The sequence below is a fragment of the Felis catus genome, chromosome A1 (genome assembly GCF_018350175.1).
Source record: "Felis catus isolate Fca126 chromosome A1, F.catus_Fca126_mat1.0, whole genome shotgun sequence".
Classification (NCBI taxonomy): Eukaryota; Metazoa; Chordata; class Mammalia; order Carnivora; family Felidae; genus Felis; species Felis catus.
This window is the reverse complement of record NC_058368.1, coordinates 238,720,969-238,746,785: the sequence shown is the minus strand read 5'-3', so window position 1 is coordinate 238,746,785 and position 25,817 is coordinate 238,720,969. Positions and strand designations below refer to the sequence as shown.

Below are 25,817 nucleotides of genomic sequence, written 5' to 3'. Positions count from 1 at the left end.
AGCCCGCCCCCGCCAGCTACGGTGCCCCGGGGTGGTGCTCCAGGGTCCTCCCCTGCGAACGGGGGTCCTCCTGGCTCCCCTTGAACGGGTGTCCCGACCGGGGATGGCCTGGTGAGGGGTCTGGAGCTGCCCTCCGTAGAGTCCGCACAGGACCGCCGGTCCACGGAGGGCCCTGCCCACCCTCGTGGCTGCTGGTCCCAGGGCCTCGCGCTAGCGGACGCCGTCCGCCACGTCCCCACGCGGCACGCGCCCCTTCGAGGGCTCCCTGGCGGAGGCGGCGGGCGGGCCGCGATGCGCTGCGGTCGGCCGCCGCGGGGGGCGCTGCGGGGGCCGCGCTTAAAGCCCGGGCGCGGGCGGGCGCGCGCTCTCAGAGGGCGCCGGGCCGCCGTCGTCGCCTCTCCGTCCGCGTTTCCCCCCCCCCACCCCACCCCGGTGCCCGGTGCACGCGCCCCCCCGCGGACGCCCGCCCCGCCCCTGAGCGCGGGGCCCCGGGCGGCATGGGGAAGTGTCAGTCCAAGCGCGGCGAGCGAGGCCACTCACCGGCCCCCCGCGGCCCCCCGCGCCCCGGCCGCGCCGCCGCGCCCCAGAGAGAGAGCCCCGAAGGTGAGCGCGCGCGCGCGGCTGCCACCGGCCGGGACCCCGAGCCCAGAGCCCGCGGGGTGCGGGGACGCCGCCGCGGGGGCTCCGGGAGCGCGTAGGTCCCCCCCCCCCCTCCGCCACCCCGACCCCAGCCCCTGAGCCCCGAGCCCCGGGGCGCGCGGGGATGGGGTGGGCGCGCCGGGCGGGAACCCGGCTCGGGGCTCGGGGCTCAGGGGCTGACGCGCGTCTCCTTCCTCCTCGGTGCCTCGTTTTCCGTCCGCTCGCGCGGCCGCAGGGGACAGCTTCGCGGTGTCCGCGTACGCGAGTCGCCACAAAGGCACGGAGGAGGCAGAGCGGCGCGTCGGCGGCAAGCAGGTAGGCGCGGGCCGGGGAGCGGGCGCCAGAGTTGTGACCCCTGGTCCGGACCTGCGAGGTGGCCCGCCGCCGGGGTGACCCCAGCTGGGCCCAGAGCCCGTCCCTGCCCAGCCTCTGAGTCCCAGGCTGGGGTCTTGTGGCACCAGGGCTTCAGGATCCCAGCTGGAGGCGTTGGGGGCGGGGGCTGGGCATCAAGGTGCTTTAGGGTCAATGGTTTGCACTGGGGTTTGAGACCACCGCCCCTCCCGTCTGTGGGGTGGGTGGCCACTGGCCTGCAGGGAGGCTCATGGGAAAGGCAGGCTCCAGATGCGCAGCCAGGGGCCCCGACTGTGGGCTCAAGACCCAGCCGTCGGGCAGAGTGGGTTTGAAAGGTGTGGGGTCTAGAAGCAGAGAACGGCCCCTGCCTGGGGTACCGGGGGACCTTGAGTAAAGTAGACCCACAGTTTGTCAAGCAGAAGGTGGTCCCAGCATCGGCGTGAACTGGGTCTCTGTAGAGGGCCACCCCAGGTGGCCGAGGCCCCTGCCCCTGTCCTGCCTGCCCCCACACCCCCAAAGTCCACGGCAGGCAGAGTGCATCAGCTCCCTTCTTTGAAGGACGTTCTTCTGGCTGTTGCTAAATAAAATTCCACGTCTGTTTAGACACTTGTGCAGCGGGGTCCTGAGAAAGGGCTCAGATGTATCCCGAAAAGGAGACACCCTGGAGTCACGTTCGTGCTCTCTGGGAGTGCCGTGAAGTAGGGAATGCACCTGAGGGCATTTTCTGGGTACCTCGTAATAACGCTGGATGGACGTGTGCCCCTCCATGCAGGGGACCAGACAGCACTGCTGGTTTCTGCCTTTTCCCCCTCGTCAGAGAGAGGTGCCAGTAAGGGGCTGGAGCCTCGTCAAGGCTCGGCCGTCCTGCATGTGGTCAGTCAAACGTCGCCTGCCTGTAACTTCACATCGAGGTCAGGCCTGGGGGCGTGGGCGCAGGGCCTGGCTCTGTGCACTCAGGAGGTCTCTGGGCAAGCTCACTCACTCGTTGGGAACGTGGCGGTGACACACGGGGCAGTCCCAGCACCAAGCGGCCTGCTTCTGCTGGGCCACGGGGCTTGCAGAGAACACGCTGTTGCCGATGAGAACACGGGACTGGGACTGGAATGGCCCTCCAGGCCCACGGGTCCCGGGGTGGCCCTCCAGGACAACGGGTCCCGGAAGGGCCCTCTAGGCTCCGCTGTGATCTGAATGTTTGCGTTCCTCCAAAGTCTGTTTGTTGAAGCTTGGCCCTGGGGTGATGGTGGCAGGCGGTGGGGGCTTTGGGAGGTGCTCAGGTCATGTGGACAGAGTGCCCATGACAGCGTTAGCCCCTTAGAAGTGGCCCCACAGAGGTAGGTCCCTGTCCCATCTGCTGTGGGAGGACACTCGAGGAAACACCATCTAAGGATCAGAGAGAGGCCTCACCAGACACGGAACCTGCCCCCACCTCGACCTTGGGGTTCCGGTGTCCAAAGTGTGAGAACTGAGTGTCTTTACAAGCCCCCAGCGTGTGCTGTTCGAGTCGCCCAAGCTGACTGGTAGAAGCAGGTGTCTTAACACCAGGGTACAGGAAGAGCAGAATGACCTGAAAGACATTTTAGCTTTGAAACAACAGCGTGGCTTCTACTGTGTCTCCCTCATTTGGCCGCGGGGATGTGAGCCTTTGGCACCAGCCTCAGGCTGACCCACTGGCCCAGGTGTACCTCACTCCAGCACTGGTGTCCTTGCAGCCACCGCGTCCCTGAACGTAGCCTGGGCGGCTCTTGCCCAGCACGGGCTCGGACCCTGGAAACTGCTCGGTCAGAGACATTTGGGGGTCGGGTCCTACGTTCCTCCTGTTTACGGCTTGGCGTCCTGCTCCCTTCTGCTCTGCGCCGTCCAGCTCTGTTCTTGGCCCTGCCCCCCAGGGGTGCCCGGGGAAGGCCAGCTGGAGTGTTCAGCGCGACCGGGGGGGACACGCGCCTTTTCTGCAGTTGGTCAGTGGTTCCGTGCCGACCGAGCTGCCCTGTGTGGTCACCAGAACTGTGGCGAACACCTGGTGGAAATTAAGTGTGTGCCCACCTCCTGTCACCTGTCCCCCTCTTCCCCCAAAATAAAGGAAATGAGGTCGGTTTTCCCCCATTTAACGTCCGTGCACCATGCTGGCCCCTGGTGCCTACTTAGCGCACGTCTAAAACACTCTTGTAAATATTAGCATTTTCTGGGCAGCTGGACCGCCTGTGTCCAGGTCTGGAACGGTCTTCCTTGTTGCTTCTGGGAGATGCTACGGTTTGACATTGGCAGGACCTGTCTCCTCTGCCAAGTGCCCCCCGCGGGGCCAGGCTGTGCCGCGTGACGTGGGGGTGCTGGCAAGTGCCGCCCAGAGGACCCCGGAAGGGGGTCCCTCGGGTCGTACATGCAGGGCGTTACCAGGAACGAGGGCAGCAGCACCAGAAGCACTTGACGGTGCTGTTTCTAAAGCGGGGGCACAGCCTTCGGGCGGCAGGGTGGTGGTTCCAGGTGGGGACAGCTCGGGGTGGCAGGTGAGGACCAGGCGAGGCCGGGGGCCAGGGCAGAGGACCCCTCCGTGTTGGCCGCGGTGGGCCGGGGTCTGGCCGGCAGAGCCTGTCCCCCGTGCTGGACCGTGGTCGCAGAGGCACTTCCCGGGGCTGCTGGTCTCCCGAGAAGCTCCCAGCAAGCTGCGGGAGACATGGCAGGTGCGGCCGCCCGCCCCGGGGACAGGCGAACTTGTGACGGCTTGTGTCCTCATGGGCGGCGGCTTGAGGGAGCGTGGAGCCTCCTCATCCACAGGCGCCCTCGGGGAGCTTCAGAGAAGCACCAGGGCGGTCCCCGCGCTGGGAGCGCCGTGCCGGGGTCTCCGCACGAAGGGAAGGCAGGACCCACAGCGGCCCGCGGGCCACACGCCCGTCTCGCTGCTGAGCGAAGCCCCGAGTGTCAACCCCGAGTGTCCACGCTGCCGTGTGGAGCCATGGGGCCGCCGGATGGGCCAGCCGGGGACAGAGTCTGGGGCCCAGAGAGGAGTGTGAGGTGAACACACCCACGTCCGAGCACCGATTTCCTTCCCCTGCACTCGTGGGCTCCCGTGTAAGCATCTGAGGGGCCCGGCTGCCCCCGTTCTTCTCAGGGAAACCCCCCTCGGCCCCTCCTGCGCCCCCTTCTCTCCCACTGCCTCTCCTGTTCCTTTTCTCTCAGGCCTGCTGGAGGCTCGCTGGCCTGTGGGGAGGCCCAGCGGGCCCTGACCATCTCAGGGTGCGGCATCTCTTGGTCCTTGGGGACGCCCACATGTGTGTGCTTAACCCAGGAGGGGCCAGCCCACTGCTGTGGGGTCCCTGGGTCCCCAGGTGAAGTTTGGAGCAGATCAGCCCCTGATCCCAGCAGGAGGGTGTGGGTGGTTCTTCCTGAAGGAAGTTGGACCCCCGGTCTTGTGTGGGCACCGGGCGCCGGGTTCCACATCTTTCCGGAGTCGATGGATAGCTGATCAATGTAAGCACGTGCTGGGAATGGCTTAGAATGAAGTATTTTCTTTTATTTATTTTATTTTTTGAAGTCTACTTATTTATTTTTGAGAAGGAGCGAGCGAGTGAGCAGGGAGGGGCAGAGAGAGAGGGAGAGAGAGAGAATCCCAATCAGGGTCCACGCTGTCAGCACAGAGCCCACTTGGGGCTCGATCCCACAAGCTGTGGGGTCATGGCCTGAGTCGAAACCAAGAGTCAGAAGCTCAACCGTCTGAGCCGCGCAGGCACCCTAGAATTAAGTATTTTAAAATAATCATATGAAAAAGCAGCCTCGGGCTACCCATATTGGCTGCTGTATCAAACTGCCTAAAACCGCGGACATTTATTCTGTGCTGGTTCGGGGTGGGAGGGGGGGAGTCCGAAACCAGGCTGTCAGCGGCGCTGTGCCTCCCTGATGGCTCTGCGGGACGGTCCTTCCTGGTCTCCTCCAGCTCCGGGGGCAGCCGGTGTCCCTGGGCTTGTGGCCGCAACAGCCCCATCCCTTCCCAGGTCCGCATGTGGCCTTTTTCCGTGTCTCTGTGTGTCCCCTCCTCTTCCTACAAGGACACCAGCCACTGGTTAGAGTCTGCCCAGATCCAGCACGATCCCATCTTAACAGACGACATGTGCAAAGACCGTGTTCTCCAATAAGGTCTCGATCCGAGGTTCCAGGGAGACGCGGGTTCCGGGAGGCACCGTTCCGCCCGGTACAGCTCCACGACGTGCCAGGTTGGAACGCGCTGCTTTCCTCGTTGTTTGGCCTAAAAGGGACTAGCAGCAGCGTGGGTAGCAAAGCTTCCCGTCGAGGCTGGTGCGGCCTTCACACTAACGCGTCAGCGGAGGCCCTTGTTCTGAGGCCGACCCGAGAGCGTCCACTCTGAGCCACAGCTGCATAGCTGTTTCGGGATTTGCTGATCCCAGAACGAACCTCTAGACTCGCGTTCTCTGAGCAGGAACACTGAGCAGTGCTGGGCACACACAGACAGGCCTCTGGTGTCAAGACAAGCTCTCGGCTGCTGAGGCACAGCAGTCGTGCTCCCCAGATCCCTGGTTGGCCCCATCTGGGTCAGCTTTAGGTTCTTCCGCGGCCAGCCTGGAAGGGAGGGCGGCTGGCAGGTGGGCCCTCCCGGAGGGTCTGTTAAAGGGACCGTGACACAGTCGCTTTGCACCCGGAACAGCTGGCGTTGACTTGGGGCCAAGTCAGGGGTGTGGAGCTGTAGCTCGAGGAGGGAGACCTCAGGAACCCCCCCCCCCCCGCAGGCCAGCAAGCCCCTGGGCCGGGCAGACCCTGAGGGCGCTATGCATCCACAGGCACCAGCGTCCCCAGGTGGCAAGGACACTCTCCAGCCAGACCACCCGCAGGACGCAGGCTCCTCCTTCTCTCCATGCCAGCGAGCAGGCCCTGTCCCCCCGCCTGTCCCACCTTCACCCTGTTCCTCGGGAAACCCGTCAACTCAGGCTCTTGATGTTGAGGGTTAGAATCAGCCGTTTCTCCCCGCCTCTGCTGTGACCTGCTCCCCACGCCCCGTCGCCCACACACATCTGCGACCCGCCCTCCACCTCGGAGCTGAAGGGGCTTTGGGGACACAGGGCTGATGCCAGCACCTCCTCAGGGAGGAAGATCTGAGAGGCTGACACCCCTCCCTGCGTCTCACCTCTGACCTTGCTCAGGGGCACCCACTCTGCCCCTGCCTCCTCCCTGGTCCTGCCCTAGGGCCTTTGCACGTGCTGCCCTCTGCCTGGAAGCCCATCCGCACAGCTCGGCTCACCGCCTTCCCGCCTTCAGGTGTCTACTCACACGTCAGCTTTTGGGAGGCCTTTTAAGACCCGGGCCTGGAACCTTCAGGCCCTCCCAGGGGCTGGGCTGGTGCTCCGCAGGGAGACCATGGGCCTTCACGGGCTCAGTGCCGCCTCATTTGTACAACTTGACCCCAGGTGCAGGTACCCGGAGCGTGGGGTCACTCGCCTTCAACGGGAGAGCCGCACCGTCCAATTTCCACGTGAGGCCAGAGCCATCGTTCTGGACGCTCCACCGTGTGTGACAGTGACCTGTCGGAACGGAGAGCTGGCTTGTGTCAGGACCCTCGCGGGGGCTGCCCCTCTGCTGAGAAGCCCGGCTGAGACTGGACGCAGGTCCTCACAGGGGCCCCACCTGTGTCCTGTGCCACCCCTGCAGCCTCGGGGGCCCCGCCGGCAGCCTTTGTCTCCGCTCCAGTCACACTGGGTCCCTTCTGTCCCGCCTGCTGTGCTAGCTGGAGTTTGCCCGTGGCGCTGGGCAGCCCATAGCAGCCGGAACTGGAAGGATCTGTTTTCCTTTCATTCTGCGATGTCCTCCGAGGAGAGTATAACTCGGTCTGAATCAGAGAAGGGAAGCCACATACCAGTTTTAACACCAAAACTGACCCTGGACATTATGTTAGCGCGGCCGCTAAAGCTTCTCGGAGGACTCGGATTCCGAGCACGGCCAGGACTCAGTAGCCTTCCCTGCCGTCGGGAAGGTGAGGCCACCAGACTTCGTCCCCGAGCCCCCGCCGTGATGGCAGGACCCTCCCTAGACGTGGGCCCGCCTGTAACCGTGGGTCTCGGGTCCCAAGCCTGTGTCCTTCTGGGACTTGGCCTCTTGCAGGAGCTCAGGGGCAGGGGAGGCCCAGGGTGGCTCTCCTTACCTTCTCTCTGCCTCAGCTTGATCCTCCAGAGGGACCCCTGCAGGCAGCTCCTCAGTCCTTCCTTCTCTGTCATCTGGGGCCTGGACAGCCAGCCCTCCTTCCAGCACCTTCCACTGTGCTCCCCAGAGCTCACCCTCCTCTCCACACACTCTGGCCTGAGCCCTCAGCCCCCAGCCTGCAGTCCCCAGCCCCCAGCCCCCAGCCCCCAACCCTCAGCCCCCAGCCCCCAGCCCTCAGCCCCCAGCCCTCAGCCCCCAGCCCCCAGCCCCCAGCCCCCAGCCCTCAGCCCCCAGCCCCAGCCTGCAGTCCCCAACTTGCAGCCCCTAGCCCGCAGCCCCCAGCCCCCAGCCCTAGCCTGCAGTCCCCAACCTGCAGCCCCCAGCCCGCAGCCCCAGCCTGAAGCCTCCCTCTGAAGGCAGTCCCACCTGCGCCAGCTCCCTGCCCACTGTGTAGACAGCCCAGGCTGTCGTGGGAAGGTTTCAGGCAGCGCTGATCTCTCCAGACCCGATGGTTCGCTGCCCATTGGCTGTGGGACTCTGGCACATTCTTCGCCTCCTGCTGGTGAGGTCAGGGTTTCACGCTCAGTGTCGGGAGCAGGACGGTGCCCACAGCCCCATCCTCTGGGCTCCTGGCCTGGGTGACCAGCACCCCGTCCCGGGGCCTGTCCACTCTTGCTCCTCGGGGTCTCTTCCTGCCCCCTGGTAGCTACATGCCCCCAGGAGCATCTGTCCAGCTGCCTGCCGGCCTTGTCCCCCAGGGCTGTGCTGGGCCTAAACTGAGGTGTCTCCCCAGCCCTGTGCCCACGCCCTCATCTACGCAGGACGACTGGCTGGCCACCCTGGGCCTTTGTTGTCTCCCTGTCACTCAGCAGTTCCACCAGCCTTGGTCTCCACCAGGCTGAGACCCTTGTGTCCTCGCCACGCACACCCCTGCAGGCCCCGGCTTCCCACTCAGCCTCTGCCCCTTTGCTGCCTGCTCAGCCAGGTGCCCGCACCCCTGCACAGGAGCCTCCCCACGCCCCCAGGAGTCCGAGTGTAGCCGGGTCTTTCGTGGTCGTGGACCCCCCTGCCTGACCTCCCACCGCCCCAGTGTGGCTTCTGGCTCAGCCCTGCCCGCGGACATCTGAGTGCCCCTAGGCCCAGCTGGATTTCTGAGGTTCTGTGGGCCCTCTGTCCCTGTGTCCCCCCAGGTGCCCTCTGCACTCCGGCCTTCCCTGCGCTCACCAGGCCCTGGGGCCCCTCCTGGGAGGACGGACACCTGCTGTCTTATCCTGGTCCTCTGCAGACCTGCTCCTTCTCTGCGCTTGGCCACAGGCCCCTCTGGGCAGGCTGAACCACGGAAGCTTCCGGGCCCCTCCCGGTCTGCAGACCTCACCCAGTGGAAGCACACAGGCATAGAGTGATCTGTGTGCTCTGGGGTGGGGTGGGGGGGGCTTCAGGACTGGCTTTCACTTGCCCAGGTCCTGGAGTTGTTTTCTGGGCATGGAACAGGGTTTCCAGAAAGATCTCAATGCAGCGATCGTTGCTTGGAGGGATTCCCAGGAAATGGGGAAGAGCGCTGGAAGCCAACCCCACGAGAGGCCCAGACAAAAGCCGCTCTGCAGGGGGACACGAGCCAGCAGTCCGTTCGTCCATATGTCTGTCCAGGGCTCTTGGTGGCTAACTGCCCCCTTCTTGCTCCTTGTAAGGAGACAGCCACCAGGCAGGGCCTGGCCCAAGTCACGCCCCAGGTGACGCCCCAGGTCACACCTGAGCGTGTCCGTCTTCCACACGAGCATCGACACGTCCTTCCCGTGGAACCCCACGAGGACCTGTTGTGGCAGCGTGAGATGGCCACCAAGACGAGTGACAGGTCTGTTGTGTCACCGGGGCCGGGGGGGGGGGCGGTCAGAGAGCTGGTCACGCCGCGGTGGGGCAGAGGACTGGGAGCATAGTTCGGCTTGCCGTCACGTGGGGACCTCGGCAGTGACGAGGCGCACAGGTCGGCTGTTTGCTGTGCCCCCAGAGGAGGCATGCGTGTCACCTGCCAGGCTTCGAAACACCTCGGTAGCCGTGCATCGGTGTTATTGGCTCTTTGGCAAACCTGTTTGCTTCTCTGCACTCGGGAGCCTCTTTCCTTGGCGGGGGACGGCCAGGACCCTCTGCTGCGGGCTCTCTCACGCTCAGGCCCACAGCACACTCCGCTGGCACATAGGCTCTCCCCCCTCCTGCGTGTGCGCCGTGCGGCGGGGGCTGGGGTGTGGGTGAAGCCCGGACCCCGTGGTCCCGTGGACGTGGGGTGGAAGGGGTAGACGTGGCTCGGTGCACGCTACCAGAGACACGCGCGTTCTCTCTGGGCACCTTCATAGGCCGGCTGTGGAGGTTGCGGCTTTTCTCCGACCGAGTGCCCGAGTGGAGGCCCAGACACGGTCCCCTGAGGGGCTGTCCCAAGATGTCCTGCAGGGCAGGGGCCACCCTGCACACACCCTTTCTGCCCTCTGCTGCCCGTGCAGCGGCCTTCCTCACGGGGCCCGGGACCCCTCTCTGGCTGGCACCTGCTGGCACCTGCCTTCTCATTCTGCAGAGCGCCCTCCACAGTGTGACCCAAAACATCCAGACACCGGGTTCAGACCCGGGACGTGAACCACGGCACAGGAGGAGCGGGGCTGGGCACCGGCTGTCCTCCCTCTGCCTGCCTCCGGGGCATCCAGCGTGGGGGCACAGTGCCCTTGACAGCCCTTGCCTGGAGGCTGAATTTGGGAGCAGGGTGGGGCCCGGGCCTAGACAGCCGCTCTGCCGAGGGCGCCAACGTCAGGGTCACGGCCGACAGCGGTCGACTCCTAGCCACGATGCAGCAGGTCAGACGTCAGGGCCTTCGGATGTGCCAAGTGGGCCCCACTTCGGTCCTGGCCTGAAGCCGCTCACTGAGGCCTTGGCAAGGCAGGATGGCCGGGTGGGCCAGGGTCCAGCTGGCTCTCCCTGTGACCTGGGGAGCCTGCACACGTCTCCAGGCCTCAGTTTCTCCATCTGTAGGTGGGGGCATGGGACTAGGCGCCGTCCAGTAGAACTGGACTGGATGTACCCACGCTGCCCACAGGGGTCACCCTCATGCTTGAAATGTGGCTGGTGCAACAGAGAAATGGATTTCTAATGTGGTTCCATTTGAATACGTTGAAATTTAAATGGCCACGTGGCCGTGGCTGTGGCTGCCACGTGGACAGTACAGCCCCGGGAGGCTGCATTTGGGGTGTAGCCAACTCCGGTCCCCTCCCTCCGCGGCTGGGGTTGGTCACGGCAGTTTTCGTGTGTTTGAAGGAGTCGTCAGCCAGATCAGTGTGAGAGTGCGATATGGGTGTATACATCCTACTCACGTGTGTGTGTCGGGGGGGGCTTGGCTTTTAAAATTGTCAAGAATCCTTTTAGACCAAAGAAGGCCAATCAGACCATTAGCACTAGCATTTCTATGGTTTACCTTGTGCGGTGTGCAACACGTTCTCGACACATAAATGTGGAAACAGGGGAGTGCACCATGGGAGTGATACGCGCCGTGCCTCACGGGATGAGGGAGAGCCTCCTAAAACGAGGGCAAATTGAAGTTGGGAACAGGGGCTGCCCTCTCTCCCTAGAGACGAGGAGTGAAGACGGCAGTGGCTGGGCTGAGGGGAGGCACCAGGGCGAGATTCCACGGGCGTCGCGCTGAGGGCCGTGCAGGCCCGGGGACTGGGCTGGCCGGAGGCGCTGACCCAGCTGCCCGGAAACCGATGTCACAACGGAGGGACTGCGTTTGCCGTCCTGCCTCACACAGCAGGGAGACTGCACGGAGCACGGAACACAGCGACCGTCAGACGACGCAGTGCGGGGCGGTGACCCCTGGGAGGCACGGGGAGCAGGCGCTGGTTTCCGGGTCACAGCATGGAAGAGGGAGCGGGGACACCGGCAGAGGAGGGGCCGCCTGGAGAGCGGGGGCAGGGGGTCCCCGCGGGTCCAGGTGGGGGCCGACCTGCACAGGTGAGAAGCTGGGAAGGAGCCGCCAGGAGCGTGTAGGCGGCTTGTGGGGTCCAGACAGGTGTGGGAAGTCAGGTCCCCTCGTCAGTGCATCCAGGCTGGGCCGTCGGGGGTCGGCACGGCGTGACAAAACAGCGCCGTGCCCCCACAGAATCCAGCCCGACCTGCAGCGTGCGATCGAAATTGCTCGGTCTTGTGAATGATTGAGACCTCATGACCGTGACCTGAAGAAAACCCATCAGCACAGACGGAACCATAACAGGGCTGAGAAACAGCCCAGGAGACACGAAAACGGTAATACGTCTCACGCGTTCACGAAGGTAGAGGACACGTCACCGGAGGTGGGAAGTGCGGACGCACGTTCTAGACGGGAGGACACGCGTCCCAGTGAGCAGCGCGCAGTGGCGGGCAACGTCAGTGACCTCTCCCTACGGGAGGCTGGCGCCCGGCCAGCGGCACCGTAGACGTGGGCCAGGACGGAGCACAGAGAGGGGCCTGCACGGCCGTGTGCGCAGAGCGCCGGGGGCTGCGGGACCCCGTCCTGGTCCGACGCGCCTGGAGAGCGTGGAAGGAGGAGAGCAGCAAGGGTTTGAGGAAATTCGGCCCCAGATCTTCAAACGTAATGAAAACTCTAAACCACAGACCGAAGGTGCTCCGTGCCTTCAGGCAAACGAAGAGGACTGTGCCAGGATGTCTGACGATCCAGTTGCTGAAAACCAACAACAAGGAGAGACATTTTAAGGCAGGCAGAGCAAACACATCTTTCAGTCTCGTGGCGGGAGGGCGGGGGGGCCTTGCAGCCCCTGCCGACACCTGCAGGCCTCGCCTACGAGTCTGGACGCGACCCGTTGGCGGCAGCGGCAGGGTCAGGACCGCCCGTCACAACAGTCATTTCCCCCTTCCGCAGAGGGGAAACCAAGGCACGGTAGGGTTAGGGGATTGCCCGGGGTCGCGCCGCGTAGAGCCGTGCAGCCGGGACCCAACCCAGGCGGGCCCCGCGCTGCTCACGGGCTGCGGGAGTCAGACAGCGGGGCATGGGGGGGACACCGGGTGGGGTGAGTCCCGGGCCAGAGGGCAGTGTGACCAGGCGACTGTGCGGATCCCCTCGTCATCCTGGGAACCACTGCGCTGTGTCACCTGACCAACGGCCCGGCAAGCATGCGTCCTGCACTCGGGGCTCGTCCTTTGCACTTGCAGTTCCCGGTTCTGAGTCCAGATCATTGCTTAACTAAGACGTGTGCAGGCCTCCTTGAACGTGGGAGGGGTGCGGGCACAGGAGGGGCATGGCCGGCACGAGCTGCTCCCTCTGAGCTCAGGGGTCTCCCCAGAGGCTGGGGGGGCCATCCGTCCCTGCCGTTCAAGGGCTGTGTTTGCACGTGACGCGAGCAAGAAGGTTCCAGAGGAAGAAACAGTGCGTATCACCTTCCCCAGAGTAGCCCAGTCCTCAGGGTCGTGTGCCGGAACCAGATAGGAGCCCTTCAACACTCCCAGCCCGTTCTTCTCTGCTCAGCACACGGACTTCACAGAGCAGACGGCGCCTTCTAAAGTAAAAAACAAACAAACAAAAGAGACCTAAAATCCATGGGTTCTTTTCCAGCTTTGGGATTAGTCTTCCGGTGAAGTGGAAACATAAGGCTTTAATACAAATGAAAGAACGGGAGAAGTCAGGGTTCCCGGGGAAGATTGAGACAGAGGGGAGTCGGCTTCTGGGTCTGCACTTTATTTATTTATTATTTTTTTTTTTTAACGTTTATTTATTTTTGAGACAGCGAGAGACAGCATGAACGGGGGAGGGTCAGAGAGAGAGGGAGACACAGAATCTGAAACAGGCTCCAGGCTCCGAGCTGTCAGCACAGAGCCCGACGCGGGGCTCGAACTCACGGACCGTGAGATCGTGACCTGAGCTGAAGTCGGACGCTTAACCGACTGAGCCACCCAGGCGCCCCTTAAATTTTTTAATGTTTATTTATTTTTGAGACAGAGAGAGAGACAGAGTGTGAATGGGAGAGGGGCAGAGAGAGAGGGAGACAGAGAATCCAAAGCAGGCTCCGGGCTCTGAGCTGTCAGCACAGAGCCCGATGCGGGGCTCAAACTCACGAACGGTGAGATCATGACCTGAGCCGAAGTCGGACGCTGAACCGACTGAGCCACCCAGGCGCCCCTGGGTCTGCACTTTAAACCTGGTGCGTTAAACCTTGTCTACACAGGACTGGCCTGGGGTGCAGCCGCTTCCCAAGGGGATGGGGGGGCTCTGTGTTGTGTTTTGTGGCCTCTGGCCAGTAAGCTCAGAGGACAGCAGCAGGATATGGAAGGTCAGTCACCCTCGATTTTCTTTTTTCTGGGAAATTATAAATCGTTAACTCTGAAGACAGAGACAGGAGCAGGCGTGTTTGGGAGCAGACAATCGAGTCTGCAGGTCAGCTGAGAAAAGTGTTCTCTAACATTTAGTGTTAGACTGAAAACAGTTCCCGGATGCTAACGTCCCTGGGGATGGTTTTAGCATATTTATGGCCCCTTCTCAATTATCTGGGGTAGGAGTGTGTGTGTGTGTGTGTGTGTGTGTGTGCATGTGCATACCCGTGTGCGTGTGTGTGTGTGCACATGAGATACCATCCCACACGTGTATATTCACACGTATGTGTCCTCTCCCCCCAACATCCCCACGCACTGGGGCCGGCCGCTGGGCTGAGTCTTCCGCGGCGTGTCCTGGGTTGACGCTCCTGTCCCCCGTGCTGTGGTTTCTCAGCCATTCCCGCCACACGCTTGGCAGCCATTCTCCAGCAAGGTCCAAGCGAGGGGACCTCGGGGACAGTCTCAGGGTATTTTCTGGGGGGAGTGGTTGCTGTTAACCTCTAGAGACCAGGGGAAGCGGGGCATGTAATGCATTCTGTGTCTTTTCTTAACAAAACAAGCAATTTTATGGCAAACCGTGTTGGGGATGAGACAGAGAGGAAGCATTTTTGTTGTCCGACCTCATTTGGGGAGTAAGTTCCAGCAGAGAGCTGGCGTGTGAAGAGACAGACACATTTATTCGGGTAATTTGGTCCCCAAATTACCGGGTTTCTAGACATAAATTCCAGATTGGTGATTACAAAGTCTGATGAAACAGCCCTAACCTAGAAGCACCGATGGACAAAATCTGGAAAGGCCGCTCTCAGATCTGGAAGCCTTGTCATTGTGAAAGAAAGAACCAGAAGCTGAAGCCCGCCCGCCTCTCCGGGAGCCTTGGTCTCAGGGTCCGGAGTCCTGAGCGGGGCCCCTGGGCCTCAGCACGCGTGTCGGAATCATCAAGCCCGTGAAGCCGCCGTGTCACATCTGAAACTGTTTAGCTGCGGAAACCGAGAGGCGCACTTCAAAGCCGCCCGAGGCGATCCAGACAGACTCGCTGGCGGGTCACCGCGAGGTCACACTCCACCCGATGGCGGGTCTCCGCCTTCCTGCCTTCCTCTCGTCAAAACAGAGTATGGGGGCCCGAGACGCGTGTGGGCGGACGCGCCCCCAGACCCCCAACCACCTGGGATTCCTGGCAGGCAGGCGTGGGGGTTCTTCTCATTCAAAGAGCTTTGGAGGCAGGGGCCCTCATGGGACCGCGGGCTGGGGCTCCTGTCCCCCGCCACCCCTGCAGCCTCCCGCCCTGGCCCTCGTCCTCCCCAGGGCTCTGCACTCTTGACCCTTGACTTGGCCTCGCTCTCTGCCTTTCCCCACAAGGCCCGGGACTGCGTGCTGAGCCCAGACTCCCCACCTCTTACCCCATGTCAATCCCGCCCCGTGTCCTGAGCCCCGAGAACCCGAGCGTGAGGCCCCCACCACCCGCAGCGCTCGCCGGGCCTCTGCCCTGCACCCCTCGGCCTCCCCTCCTGGGCCCGCAAACCCCCATCTGCCCTGTCACTCCACCGTCTTCCGCCACACGGCAGGCAGCTCCTTGCCTGGCCTCCCACCCGGCCACCCAGCACCCAGGGCGGCCCCCGTCGGCGGGATTAACCTGGGGGAGGTGGTCCTGGGGGCTCCTGACGCTGCAGCCCTTGGTCTCTGGGAGTCCCGCGGCCGGTCAGCGGTGCCGACGGCAGGAGCCGCGCGCTGGAGGCTGAGAGGGCTCCTTCCCGTCCAGCCACCCGAAGACCCTCCCTGCTCTGCTGTAGAGCCACCTGCTTCTCCTGTCACCATGTCCCCGATGGTCAGAAACCCTGCTGGCTGGTTGGCAGCCCCCAGCGCGGGGTGGAGCTGGTGTGAGCTGGGCCACGGTGGCGGGGGGCAGGTGGTGTGGCCGTGGAGGGGCCGGGAGCCCCGGACGTGCCGGTGGGGCCTGCGAGGAGGGACCCCCCTTGTTTCCGACTTCATGGGGATGCTTGAACAGCACCTTCTAGATGGTCGTGAGGGGCCACCCGGCATTTCGGGCCACCCTCCCCTGAGGGTCTGGGGAGCCCCAGTGGCTGTTATGCCAAGAGCATCTGGTTCTGGAAAATGCCAGCAACACACCTGCCCGGGGCCCCTTCCTCCCCTCCCCTGCCTCCCCCATCTCTGTCTTCCTCTCCCTCCCTACCCCCACCCCATCTGTCACCCTCACCCCACCTCTCACCCCTGCCTGGACTCCCCATCCCACCTCCCTCCCACCTCTCTCCCAGTCCTGCCCCTCAGAAGTGGAAGCAGCCTTGACCTTACATTTGAGGAACAGGCCAACGTTTCCCGGACCCTAGAGGCTCCAGGGCTCCAGGTCGGGAGTCACGAGGTAGCTGTGAGGTGCACTGAGTGGACCATTCTGCCTTTTAAAAGTTTTTTAATGTTTATTTATTTTTGAGAAACAGAGAGGGACAGAACGTGAGCAGGGGAGGGGCAGAGAGACAGAGGGAGACACAGAATCGGAAGCAGGCTCCAGGCTCTGAGCCATCAGCACAGAGTCCGATGTGGGGCTCAGACTCACAAGCTGTGAGATCATGACCTGAGCTGAAGTCAGACGCCCAACCGACTGAGCCACCCAGCCGCCCCTAGTTCTGCATTTTTTTAACACAGAAGAAGGGACAGTTCACAGGGCAGCAGCTGGCAGGGGCGAGGTGGAGGGAGGCACGCGCCCACCGCTCACCGTGGGTCCCAGCAGCCCAGCCCTCCGTGGAGATGCTGGATTCTTGTCGCAACAGAACGTGCTCAGGTCCTTGCTGTCACTCCTCTGGACTCAACACACAGCGAGCATCCGGGGGAGAACCCATCTCTCAGGCAGGCCGAGTGTTGTCTTGGGGAGCAAACACACAGCTGTCCCTTCCAGCCGACCTGCCCCGTTTCCGGTCGCAGCCTGGCTTTGAGGCGGAAGCTGAGCCTCCCCTTTGTGCTCAGGATGTTCTCACCGTGGCCTTGTGTTTACAGCAGACCCATGAGATCCTTCCAGAATGCTCAGCATTATTCCACAGAGAGCAGTTTTTGAGCCCACGCTTTAGCGGGTTGAGAAGGAAGAGGTCTTAGAAAAGCGGTTTTCCTCAGGGTGTTTCCAAGGGTGAGAGAAATGGGTTTCCAAGAAAGACAGACGCTGAAATCCGAAAAGTAGACTCCTCCTGGGGGGATTGTTTGCAGAACCCCAAACGCCCACACCCACATGGCCTTGACAGGAGCTGGTCCCGGCCAGGACGTGCACGTGACCTCTCAGACCTAACACCACAGGGTGGCTGGCCCGGCGTGGCCACAGTTCTGGTGGCATGGGGGTCCCCCACAGGAGAAGGATGCCCGAGAGAGGTCCCCCCAGGGGTGGGGGATGGCGTGGGGGTATCCCCAGGGGCGGAGGGTCCTGGGGATCCTTGGGAACACGTGGCTGGACCTTCTGGCTTTTCAGGGGAGGCCGGAAGCTTACTTTTTTCGTCCAAGCTCCCAGTGTCTCTGCACCCACGGGCAGCGGTGGGGGCATCTGGCAGGCCTCCCCTGAGGAGCTGGGTTCTCCTGGCCTCCTCCAGGGCCTGTCCGGTGAGGGGCCACTTGCTAGGGAGGACGAGGAGCTTAGGAGTCTGAGCTGGGGGTGGTCTCAGCAAGAGACGCCTCTGGGGGGGAGCGAAGGGTGGGGCACCCTGGCGGGCTGGGGAGGGCGCTGCTGTGGGAGGTGGGCCCTTGCTGGGACTCCCGGAGGGGCAGATGGTTACGCCCTCTTCTTGATGGGACCCCGCCATCTGGGATTCGGCCCCTTGGGGCCCCCTGGGCAGGGCCCGCAGCACATCTGGCCAGGGGCTGCGGTGGGTTTGATGTGTCCCAATCCAAGCTCTCTGCCCCCCTCTTCAGCCAAAGCAGCACAGATTTAAGGGCGTCTGTGTAACGGGGACGAATCTGTCTGAAATCACCAGTCGCAGGGACAAGAATCGTCACTTCCCCACAAAGGCCCCTGGGAGGTTCGCTGGTTCCTGGGGTGGCCGGTTTCCACACCATCTTGGGGCCCTTTCGATTCAAGGAGGCTTCCCCGGTCACGTCTGGCGTTTCTTTCTCCACGTTGTTTGCTTCTGTGAATTATTTATGCAACTCCCCGAACTTCCATTCAGTAGCTTTCCTGCCGAAGCCGCTCGGATGTGCTGAGGATCTTTCCCCATTTTTCCGTAACTGGCCTTGAGATGGGCTACGGGGTCCTCTCACGCCGTCCGGCTGCCCCGAACGCCCTCCCCGCGGCCGCCGCCCTGGGCTCTGGCAGCACCTGTGCCGGGCTGTCCTCTAACAGCAAAGGCTATGCTGCGGGCTCAGGCAAAGGCCATGCCACTCGACCCGGGCGCGCGGGGCGCATTCTACGGCGGCCGCTGCGCGCACAGGCAGCCACGTCTTCCGGACACGGTGCAGTCGCATCCGGATGACCCCGGGGGGTGGGGGTTGCTTTCTAAAATCTGAGGCTCAGTGAGGTGTGGAGAGGTCATATCTCTCAGCCGAGAGCATATGACAGCCCGGGAGGCCGGCGTCCGGTTCGGGTGCCCAGGGCTCGTGCCTGGGTCTCTGCTGCTGAGCTGTGTCATCTGGCTGTCCTGTTGCTGTTGCAGGAGCTGCTCAGCGGGGACCTGCAGGAGGGACCTTTCTGGGAGGACCAGTGTCCCCTAGAGGGTAAGTCTCCTTCCCCGAACCTCATCGATAAGCCTGACCCAGGGCACGAGCAGGAACTGCGCTCAGAACGAGCTGAGCCCCTGGTGACGGGACAGCCCGCCTTGGCATGTCCCTGAAACCCGGGCCAACCCAGGGGGCTGTCGCAGGTGCCACTGTCCCCGGTCTGAAAGGCAGTTTGGCCTTAAAATATACTTCGAAATAACACTTCTCTCGGGGCTCCTTGCGTGGCTTAGGGGACTTGGGTTTTGGATCTAGGGATGTGAGCAAAAGCTGGAGTCACAAGGGCCTCTGACCTTTTATGTGTCTGGATCCCCATGAGCCGGCGTGCAGGTGGGATGGCCAGGCTTTGTATAAAAGCCATTTGGCCAATCCAGGGTCAGGTCTGGGTCTGACATCCTGTGTCAGCAGAAGGCTGCCGGGAACGGTCAGCTGGGAAATGTTGACTGGCCAGAGTCCCGGCCACACGTCCGCATCCTCAGTGGCGTAGTCCGCCCGTGGAGCGTGGCAGGTTATCCTCAGATGTGCGTCGTGTGGGGTATAAGGAGGCTCACCAGCAAGGCTGCCTTCAGAGGGGCTCCGAGACCCTCTTAGCTGGGGGCTCAGGCCCTGAGCACGTCCCCCACTCCCACCAGCATGGACACCTGCCAGCAGGTGCTAAGCCAGGACAGGCCTGAGCTCCTCTCCCAGAGGATAAACGAGCCCGGAAAACGAGCGCTTGACTCGTTTGGCGACTGGCTGCTTCCCACTGACGCTCAGCACACGGGCATCCCCTGGGTCCTGGAGTCCAGCGGAAACTGGACCCAGTAGATGGGGAGAGGGGGCATCCTGGGCCGGGCCCGGATGGTGCTCCTGCCCCCCTCGGGCAGGGACTTCCCTGTCCTGGCCTGCAGGGGGCCTCCTCCCCTGGGCTCCAAAGTCACTGCTGCCTGGGGTGCGGGGGGCAGAGGCAGGAGGGTGCACCTGGTTAACCCTGGTGAGGGCCGCCCCGCCCTCCTCACAGGTCCCTGGTGCCTCCTTGGGGGGTGGGCTCTCAGCTCGGACCCTGATGGAGGGGACCAGAGGCTGGCAAGGACTCCAGGGCTCCCCGGCCACACCTGCCGTATCCCTCTGCCCCACCCGGAAAGGACCCTTCCCAGCCTTCTCCTCCCTCCAGTGGCAGTCACCCCTGAGAAAGCCGAGGGCCGAGGCAGCACAGGACAGCTCTTTGGCGTGCTTGATGGAGAGAAAGCAGCAAGCCGCGAGGGCCCACGAGGGCTGGGCAAGAGGCGCCTGAACATCGATGTAGGTCTTTGCTCCTCCCTGCCTGCCAGGAGGTCCTGGGCCGGGATGGTGCTCCCCCCCCTTTAGGTGCCCCCCCATCCCAGGAGGTCCCGACTTATGGTTTGTGCCTGCCCGCCTGGAGTGGGGGAGGGGCTGGTGTTGGAGGGCAGGCAGGGCCCAGGGCCCAGGCCCCCCTGTGTGGGGTGAGGACGACCCTGCCTGCCTCCTTCTGTCCCGTGTGCCCTGCAGGCGCTCCAGTGCGACGTCTCGGTGAAGGAGAACAACCATCAGGAGTGGACGTTCACATTCTATGGTTTCGACAACAATGGCATAGCCACCAGGGAGGTGAGGTGCCAGGCGGCCCCCGGGGAAGGCTGGGACAGCAGACACACAGAGGTTGCCCCCTCCCCGCCTGCCCTCTCAGAGCCCTGCCCTGCAGGGAGGGGGGGGGGGCCGGACCTTTCCCAGGCGGCCGGTGAGGAGGGTCAGGGCGGGGGGGCAGCCAAGAGTCCCAGGGGCTCCCCTGTGCCGGCCTGTGCATGCAGGACGTGTTTGGCTTAAGGAGCAAAATTTTGACAGTTTATCTGATTCCTAAGTCTTTTGAACATAGAGTCAGTTTCAGATGGAAAGGGTCCCAGAGATGCGATCCCAATGACAGCAGGGCTGTCCCAGGCTGCCCGGTGCACGGGCTGGGCTAAATTCGGGGGCACAAAAAGGCCGCTGAGACAAGCTCTGTGGGCGTCCCTGGGTCTGTGTGGGAGGCCGTGTGAATCAGGCAGATGGCCTGGAGGCAGCAGAGGGCCGCCCGCCCATCTGCCTGTGCCGGTGACTTGATGGCCGTCCTCAGGACGTGTCCAGCCTGATGCGCACCATCTGTGAGGCCGTCGACGCCTCCGTCAGCCACTCCTCTGGCAGCAGCAGGACCCTCCGTGTGAAACTGACCGTCAGCCCCGAGTCCTCCAGCAAGAGAAAGGAGAGTCCTCCCCCAGGCCAAGGTGAGGGGCTCCCCTGCTCGGACACCCCGGAGACCCTGCTTTAGATGGCAGCCACCTCCTCCCTCTAGCGGCCTGTCCTGCACACCCCGTCCCCACGGCGCGGACGGCTCACTTCCTGAGCCTCTGGTTCCCCGTCACCTCTGTGTACCATCAGTGCCCCGTCCCCGCCAAGGGCAAGCTGTCTGTTCAGTAAACGAGTGAGTGAGTGGGTGACTGAGCGAGTCAACGACTAAGCGAGTGAAGGGTTGCCCCCCCCCGCCCCCGCAGACCGGGAGCCCACTCACTGCAGGACGGAGGGCGAGCTCAGCGAGGACCCCCGGGGGGCCGACAAGAGGCTGTCGGCACATGTCAGGTGAGGGGGGGGCTCTGCCTCTGGGGTGTCCTCAGTGGGAACAGCTTAGTCACCCCTGCCGCCTGCCGGCTGTCCCCTCCGGACAGAGCCACCGAGTCAGGCATCTGGGTGCGGAGGGTGGGATGCCGGCCGAGGAGCCCGGGCACTGCCCGCCGTCAGGGTGAGGGCACCGTCTGGGGGCCCCTCTGGCGGCTGGCGCTCTGCTGGAGCTGAGCGCGTTCGGCGTCTGAGTGCTGGGTGAGGTTTGAAGGGCAGTGGTGGGTTGGCCTCGGACCCTGCGTCTGACCTGCTCTGGCGCCCGGCGGTCCCACGTGGTGTCTTGGTGGCCGGGCTGTGCGGAGGTCCCACGGCGGTGGCCCGATCCCGGCTGCAGGCTCTAGCCGGGAGGACACTGGAGCCCCCGTAAGTTCCGAATGGGGTTCCCAGTGGTGCTGCTGGGGTCTTGTTGGGGTCCTCGAGGGCCTTTCTCCCGTTCCCCTCTGGGGCAGTGGGTGCCAGACAGAGGCCCCCTGCCCGGGATCCGGAGACCACCCGGCCCAGGTGTCCCCCGGTCCCCCCAGGGCCTGCTGTGGCCCGTGAGGCAGCGAGCACTCAGGCCCTCATCCCCACGGTGCACGCAGGAGGCCGGGCGCCGACCCCCACCCCTGCTGTGCACGGGGCCCGTGCCGCGTGGACGAGAACACGGAGCGGAGGAACCACTACCTGGACCTGGCCGGAATCGAGAACTACACGTCTAAGTTCGGGCCTGGTAGGTACCGGAGACCAGAGCTCGGGGTCTGAAGTCCCGTGTGTGGACGCCCTGGGAACAGGAGCCCCCTCCCCGCAAGGGTCCCCGGGTCCCTGCGACAAAGCTCACGACAGTCCCACATCCAAACGTGGGCGTCCCAGTCGGGTGCGTGGGGTGTGCCTGCTCCGGCGTGAAATGTCCCGGGCCCCGCAGAGGTCTCGCAGGGTGTCCCGCGTCCCAGGCCTGCGCAGGGTGTCAGGGGTGGGTCTCAGGGGTGCCCCGTGTCTGCAGGGTCCCCGCCGGCACCAGCCAAGCAGGAGCATCAGGGCAAGGCCATGCACCCCCAGAGCAGGTCCCACTCGCAGGAGGCGGACGCACACGACGCGCACCACCGCAGGTCTCAGCCGCCGGCCGACCAGCCCCCGCCGGCTGCAGACCCCGCCAGGGCCCTGGACGCGCAGCCCCGCCTGAAGGGGCAGGACAAGCAGCCTCTGAGGTCCCCCAAGGGCTCAGGGAGGCCACCTGGCGCGCCCGGCGGAGGCAAGTCCGGGAGAGCCTTCGGCTCCCACCTGCCGGCGGCCCCGGCCCCCGCCCCCCAGGACGGCCAGCCCCCCCCCCAGCCCCCGCCGCAGCCCTACGGCCATAAGCGCTACCGGCAGAGGGGCAGGGAGGGCCACTCGCCCCCCAAGGCGGTGCTGGAGCACGAGGGGGTGCGGGGCCCGCCACCCCCGCTGGTGGGGGAGGGCTGTGCGGTGCCCGCGGTCCAGCGCCACGAGCACCACCACCACCACGAGCACCACCACCACCACCACCACCACCACCCATCCTAGTGCCAACCGCGCGCACCGGCCCCGGCGTGGGCTCCGCGGAGGTGGCGCCATGGACCTGGTGGGGAGGGCCTCCTTGGCCCCCGCCTCCCCGCGCCGTGCTGCCCACAGAGGCCGTGTCCGCACGGACATGTGGGACGCCACTGGCGTCTCAGCTTTGAAGCTACTCCGCGTGCCCCGTAGACACCCTCTGCGGGTGGAGAACCACAGCCGGTATCTGCTCTTGTTTGTGATTCCAGACAAGGCCCCTGTGGTGCTGGAGGGGCTCCACTCGGACGCCACACGTCCGGTGTGGGCTCCCTGTTACGTGGCCCTTCCTGTAATCTGTTCACGAGGAAGTCCAAAGGGGGCAGCGGCAGGGGGGTGGCCGCACAGGACGGGGCGTCGTCAGGAAACGCGGCGGCGGGGCGGGGGGGCCAGGCAGGGCCGAGGGGCTGCAGGAGGGGCCTCCGGCATCTCCGCGGACACAGACGTGGACGGCAGGCCGGCCCCTCGTGCTTGGTGGACGCAGACCCAAAGCGGCGTGGCGGCAGACCCGGCCTCCGCCAGGTCCCCCTCTGGGAAGGCATGATCCCCATTCCCTTTGGGCGTCAGGACAAGGGCTGTGGCCAGCAGGAAGTCTCACCCCGCCCCAGCGCTCCCACCGAGGCAGGAAGTTACTGCTCCTTTGTTCTGGAGAGGCACGCCGACTCCCCGGCAGCTTGCATGTCTGGGTGGGTGGCTTTCACTGGCCTTCGTGGCACCGCTGTTGAGGATGAAGCGTCAGTGGTCGACGCGTGAGGTCCCCCCTCAGGCACAGTGAAAGCGTGTGCATTTGCAATCAAGATCTTCCGGTAGATACGGGCAGACCGCCGCCCCAGGCAGCGCGAGGCTACAGGTGTGCGGAGCCGGCGGGCCCAGGGCGCGTCCGCCGCGTGCACGGGTAGAGGGAAGGCTGACGCACGTGCAGGCACACGCGACTCTGTCTTTGCGGGGTTTCCTCCCTGTGTTTCTGCTCTAAAGTTCAAACGCGTAAGCAACCCGAAAACCTACGTCCCCAGCTTGGCTCGTGATAACGGGACACTTGGTACCACGTCTGGGGCTGTGAGGACCAGGGTTCAAGTGGAGACGGTGGCTCTCTGTACCCAGGGATCTGTTTGGAGGGGTCGGGATAACATCTGCCCCTGTCTGCTCTTCAGGACGTCCTCCTGGGTCGTGGCTGTTATAAAGTCTGCGGGGATTTCGGAGGATCTGGCGTCTTCCCTGGGGTCCACGTCCCACCCCCCGCCCCCGGGAGACCCCCGAGCCACCCCTGCCCCTGGGGGAGCCCCCACCCCACCCCACCCCACCAGGGGACCATTTCCCTGCTTTGTTTCCTCTTTTCTGCCTAAAACTTACACATTTGTCTGTACTCGGGGAGACCTGTGTGTCTGTGCCAGCCTGCTCGCCTCACCCACACCTGCTGCCCGGGACCTCATACGCTTCTGCTCCACGGGCTCCCGGAGGGCCCACGCCTCATCCTCGGTGCTGGGCACGTCACCGACACACCAGAGAAGCCCAGTGAACACTGGAGGGCAGCCCGCAAGCCCCCTGTGGCGTGGGCGTGACCTGCCATGGGAAGTGTCAGGAGGAGGCCAGCGGGACGGTGGGCCCAGAGGTCCAGCGAAAGCGGAAGGTCCGGGCACTTTCTGATGGTCCGGAACGCAGGTGGGCACTGGGGGCCTCACCCACCCTTCCCCACCAAGCACCCTGCTGCGTGCGTCCGGGAGGGGTCTGAGCCCAGCGGACCGGACAGCCCCCAGAACGGGGGAGAGGGGGTCCGGGCAGGGAGGCCTCTTGAGGCGATGTCCCCGCACAATGCAGAGCCGATGGCCGGCAAGCCAGGAACTGGAGAGTCCCCTGATCTAGTTAGAGTGTCTGCAAACGAACAGGAAAACAGCCCAGCCCACATCCGAGGCAGGGAATGTGTGTGACCAGTGCCTCGGAGCAGCAGGGCAAAGAACAGAAGCAAAGGTACTGTCCGAACAGCACACCCGCTAGGATTCCCCACAGGTGGCACCGAGTAAAACCCAGAAGCGTCTTCAGATGCCTGAGAGTAAGATTAGCAAAGCCTCTAGATACAAGTCGATGTCAAAAAGCAATTTTATTTCCACAGCACAGCCACTGGTTAGAAATTGATTTTTTCCAGATGGTATGATGGTTAACTTTGTGCCACTTGATGGGGCTGAGGGCGCGAGGGAGCTGGCGAAGCATTACTTCCAGGTGGGTCCACGCGGGCGTCTCTGGAGGCGCTGGCGTCTGACTCAGCACCTCCCAGTGTGTGCGGCGACCAGCGGACCCGTCAGGCCGGGGTGGAAGTTGTCTCTGCCGAGTCCAATTCTGTCTCTCTCCTTGGGCGGAGACATCCGTCTTCTCTGACGTCAGAGCTCCGGGCTCAGGATTCAGGCCTCGGCCAGGTTTGCCCCCACGGACCTCCCTGGGGCCTCCCAGCCTCGGTATAGGATCTCAACACAGAAACTGTGAACTTTATCGGAAGTCGCCCAGAAAGATCCAAACGGAGGGGTGTGGCGCGTGCCCGGGTTTGCCAGCTCGGAGCAGGGGTTTGGTCCCAGGTGAAATCTCAGCCGGCTCTCTGCGGTGGTTCGACACCGGATGCTGTAGTGTGTGGAGAAGCAAAGGGCCAAGAACGTGAAAAGCCAGGTGACCTGCCTGACCGTCAGGACACAGAGTGGCCGCGGTGATTAGCTCGGTGAGCCAGGCCAGCCGAAGCGAGCGGCGGACCAGGGCAGGAGGCCCAGACACGGCCCCTGCAAAGGCAGCCACTAGACTCGTGACGACGGTGGCCCCACGAGCATGGGCCACGTCTTTCCCCAAATGGTGACGGGTCGGTGGGTCCCACCTCCATCCTTGGGTGCCGCAGGTACGCACTGGCCCTGTAGCAGAGCAGCCCCCTCCTGGGATGCACCCAGGTTGCACGTGCCCATGGGACAGACATCCTCAAGCTGACGACACAGCGGGCGGGCACAGCGGGGAACTCCCACAGTGGGGCGCCTCCCGGCATGGAGACCCACGCGGCGCCCCTGGGCAGATGACCTCTGGCAGGCGGGGGTGGGGGCGCAGGCCATTAGAGCCACAGCCACCTTCCGGTCTCTGAGCTGGTGGTGAGTGTCCTTCCTGCCACCCACGAGGAGCAGACAAAAGCAGAAGGTTCAGCGAGATGCCTCCACCGATGCTGTGAGCTGGGGGCCGTGCTCCGTGGGGACCCCTGGGGCACTCGAGAACCCTGGGGACAGGCCGCTCGGATGCAGACCAGTCCCACTGCCAAGTTGCAGCCCCTCCCCCAGCGGTCAGCGATGATGCACCCAGCTGCCCCGGGAGAGGCACCAGCGGGGGCTGGACCCCCGGGCCTGGCAGCCAGAGCCAAGGGGTGGGTGGCCAGCGAGGACCACAACCGGGAAAGGGGCCCCAGCGGCACCAGACGTGGGTGACAGCCCCTGGTGGGGGCAGAGGGGACG

General features: G+C 64.1%; 1 protein-coding gene across 1 annotated transcript; it reads left to right on the top strand.

Annotated features, from left to right (window-relative positions):
- The first annotated feature begins 497 nt into the window (after window positions 1-497).
- On the top strand, window positions 498-22,705 carry NKD2 (NKD inhibitor of WNT signaling pathway 2). The gene is made up of 9 exons (XM_045036714.1): window positions 498-603; window positions 860-954; window positions 18,102-18,162; window positions 19,316-19,443; window positions 19,672-19,767; window positions 20,270-20,417; window positions 20,685-20,769; window positions 21,390-21,517; window positions 21,788-22,705. Exons 1-9 carry the CDS (start codon window positions 498-500, stop codon window positions 22,324-22,326), a joined length of 1,386 nt encoding a protein of 461 aa, XP_044892649.1. The 3' UTR covers window positions 22,327-22,705.
- The last annotated feature ends 3,112 nt before the right edge of the window (window positions 22,706-25,817 follow it).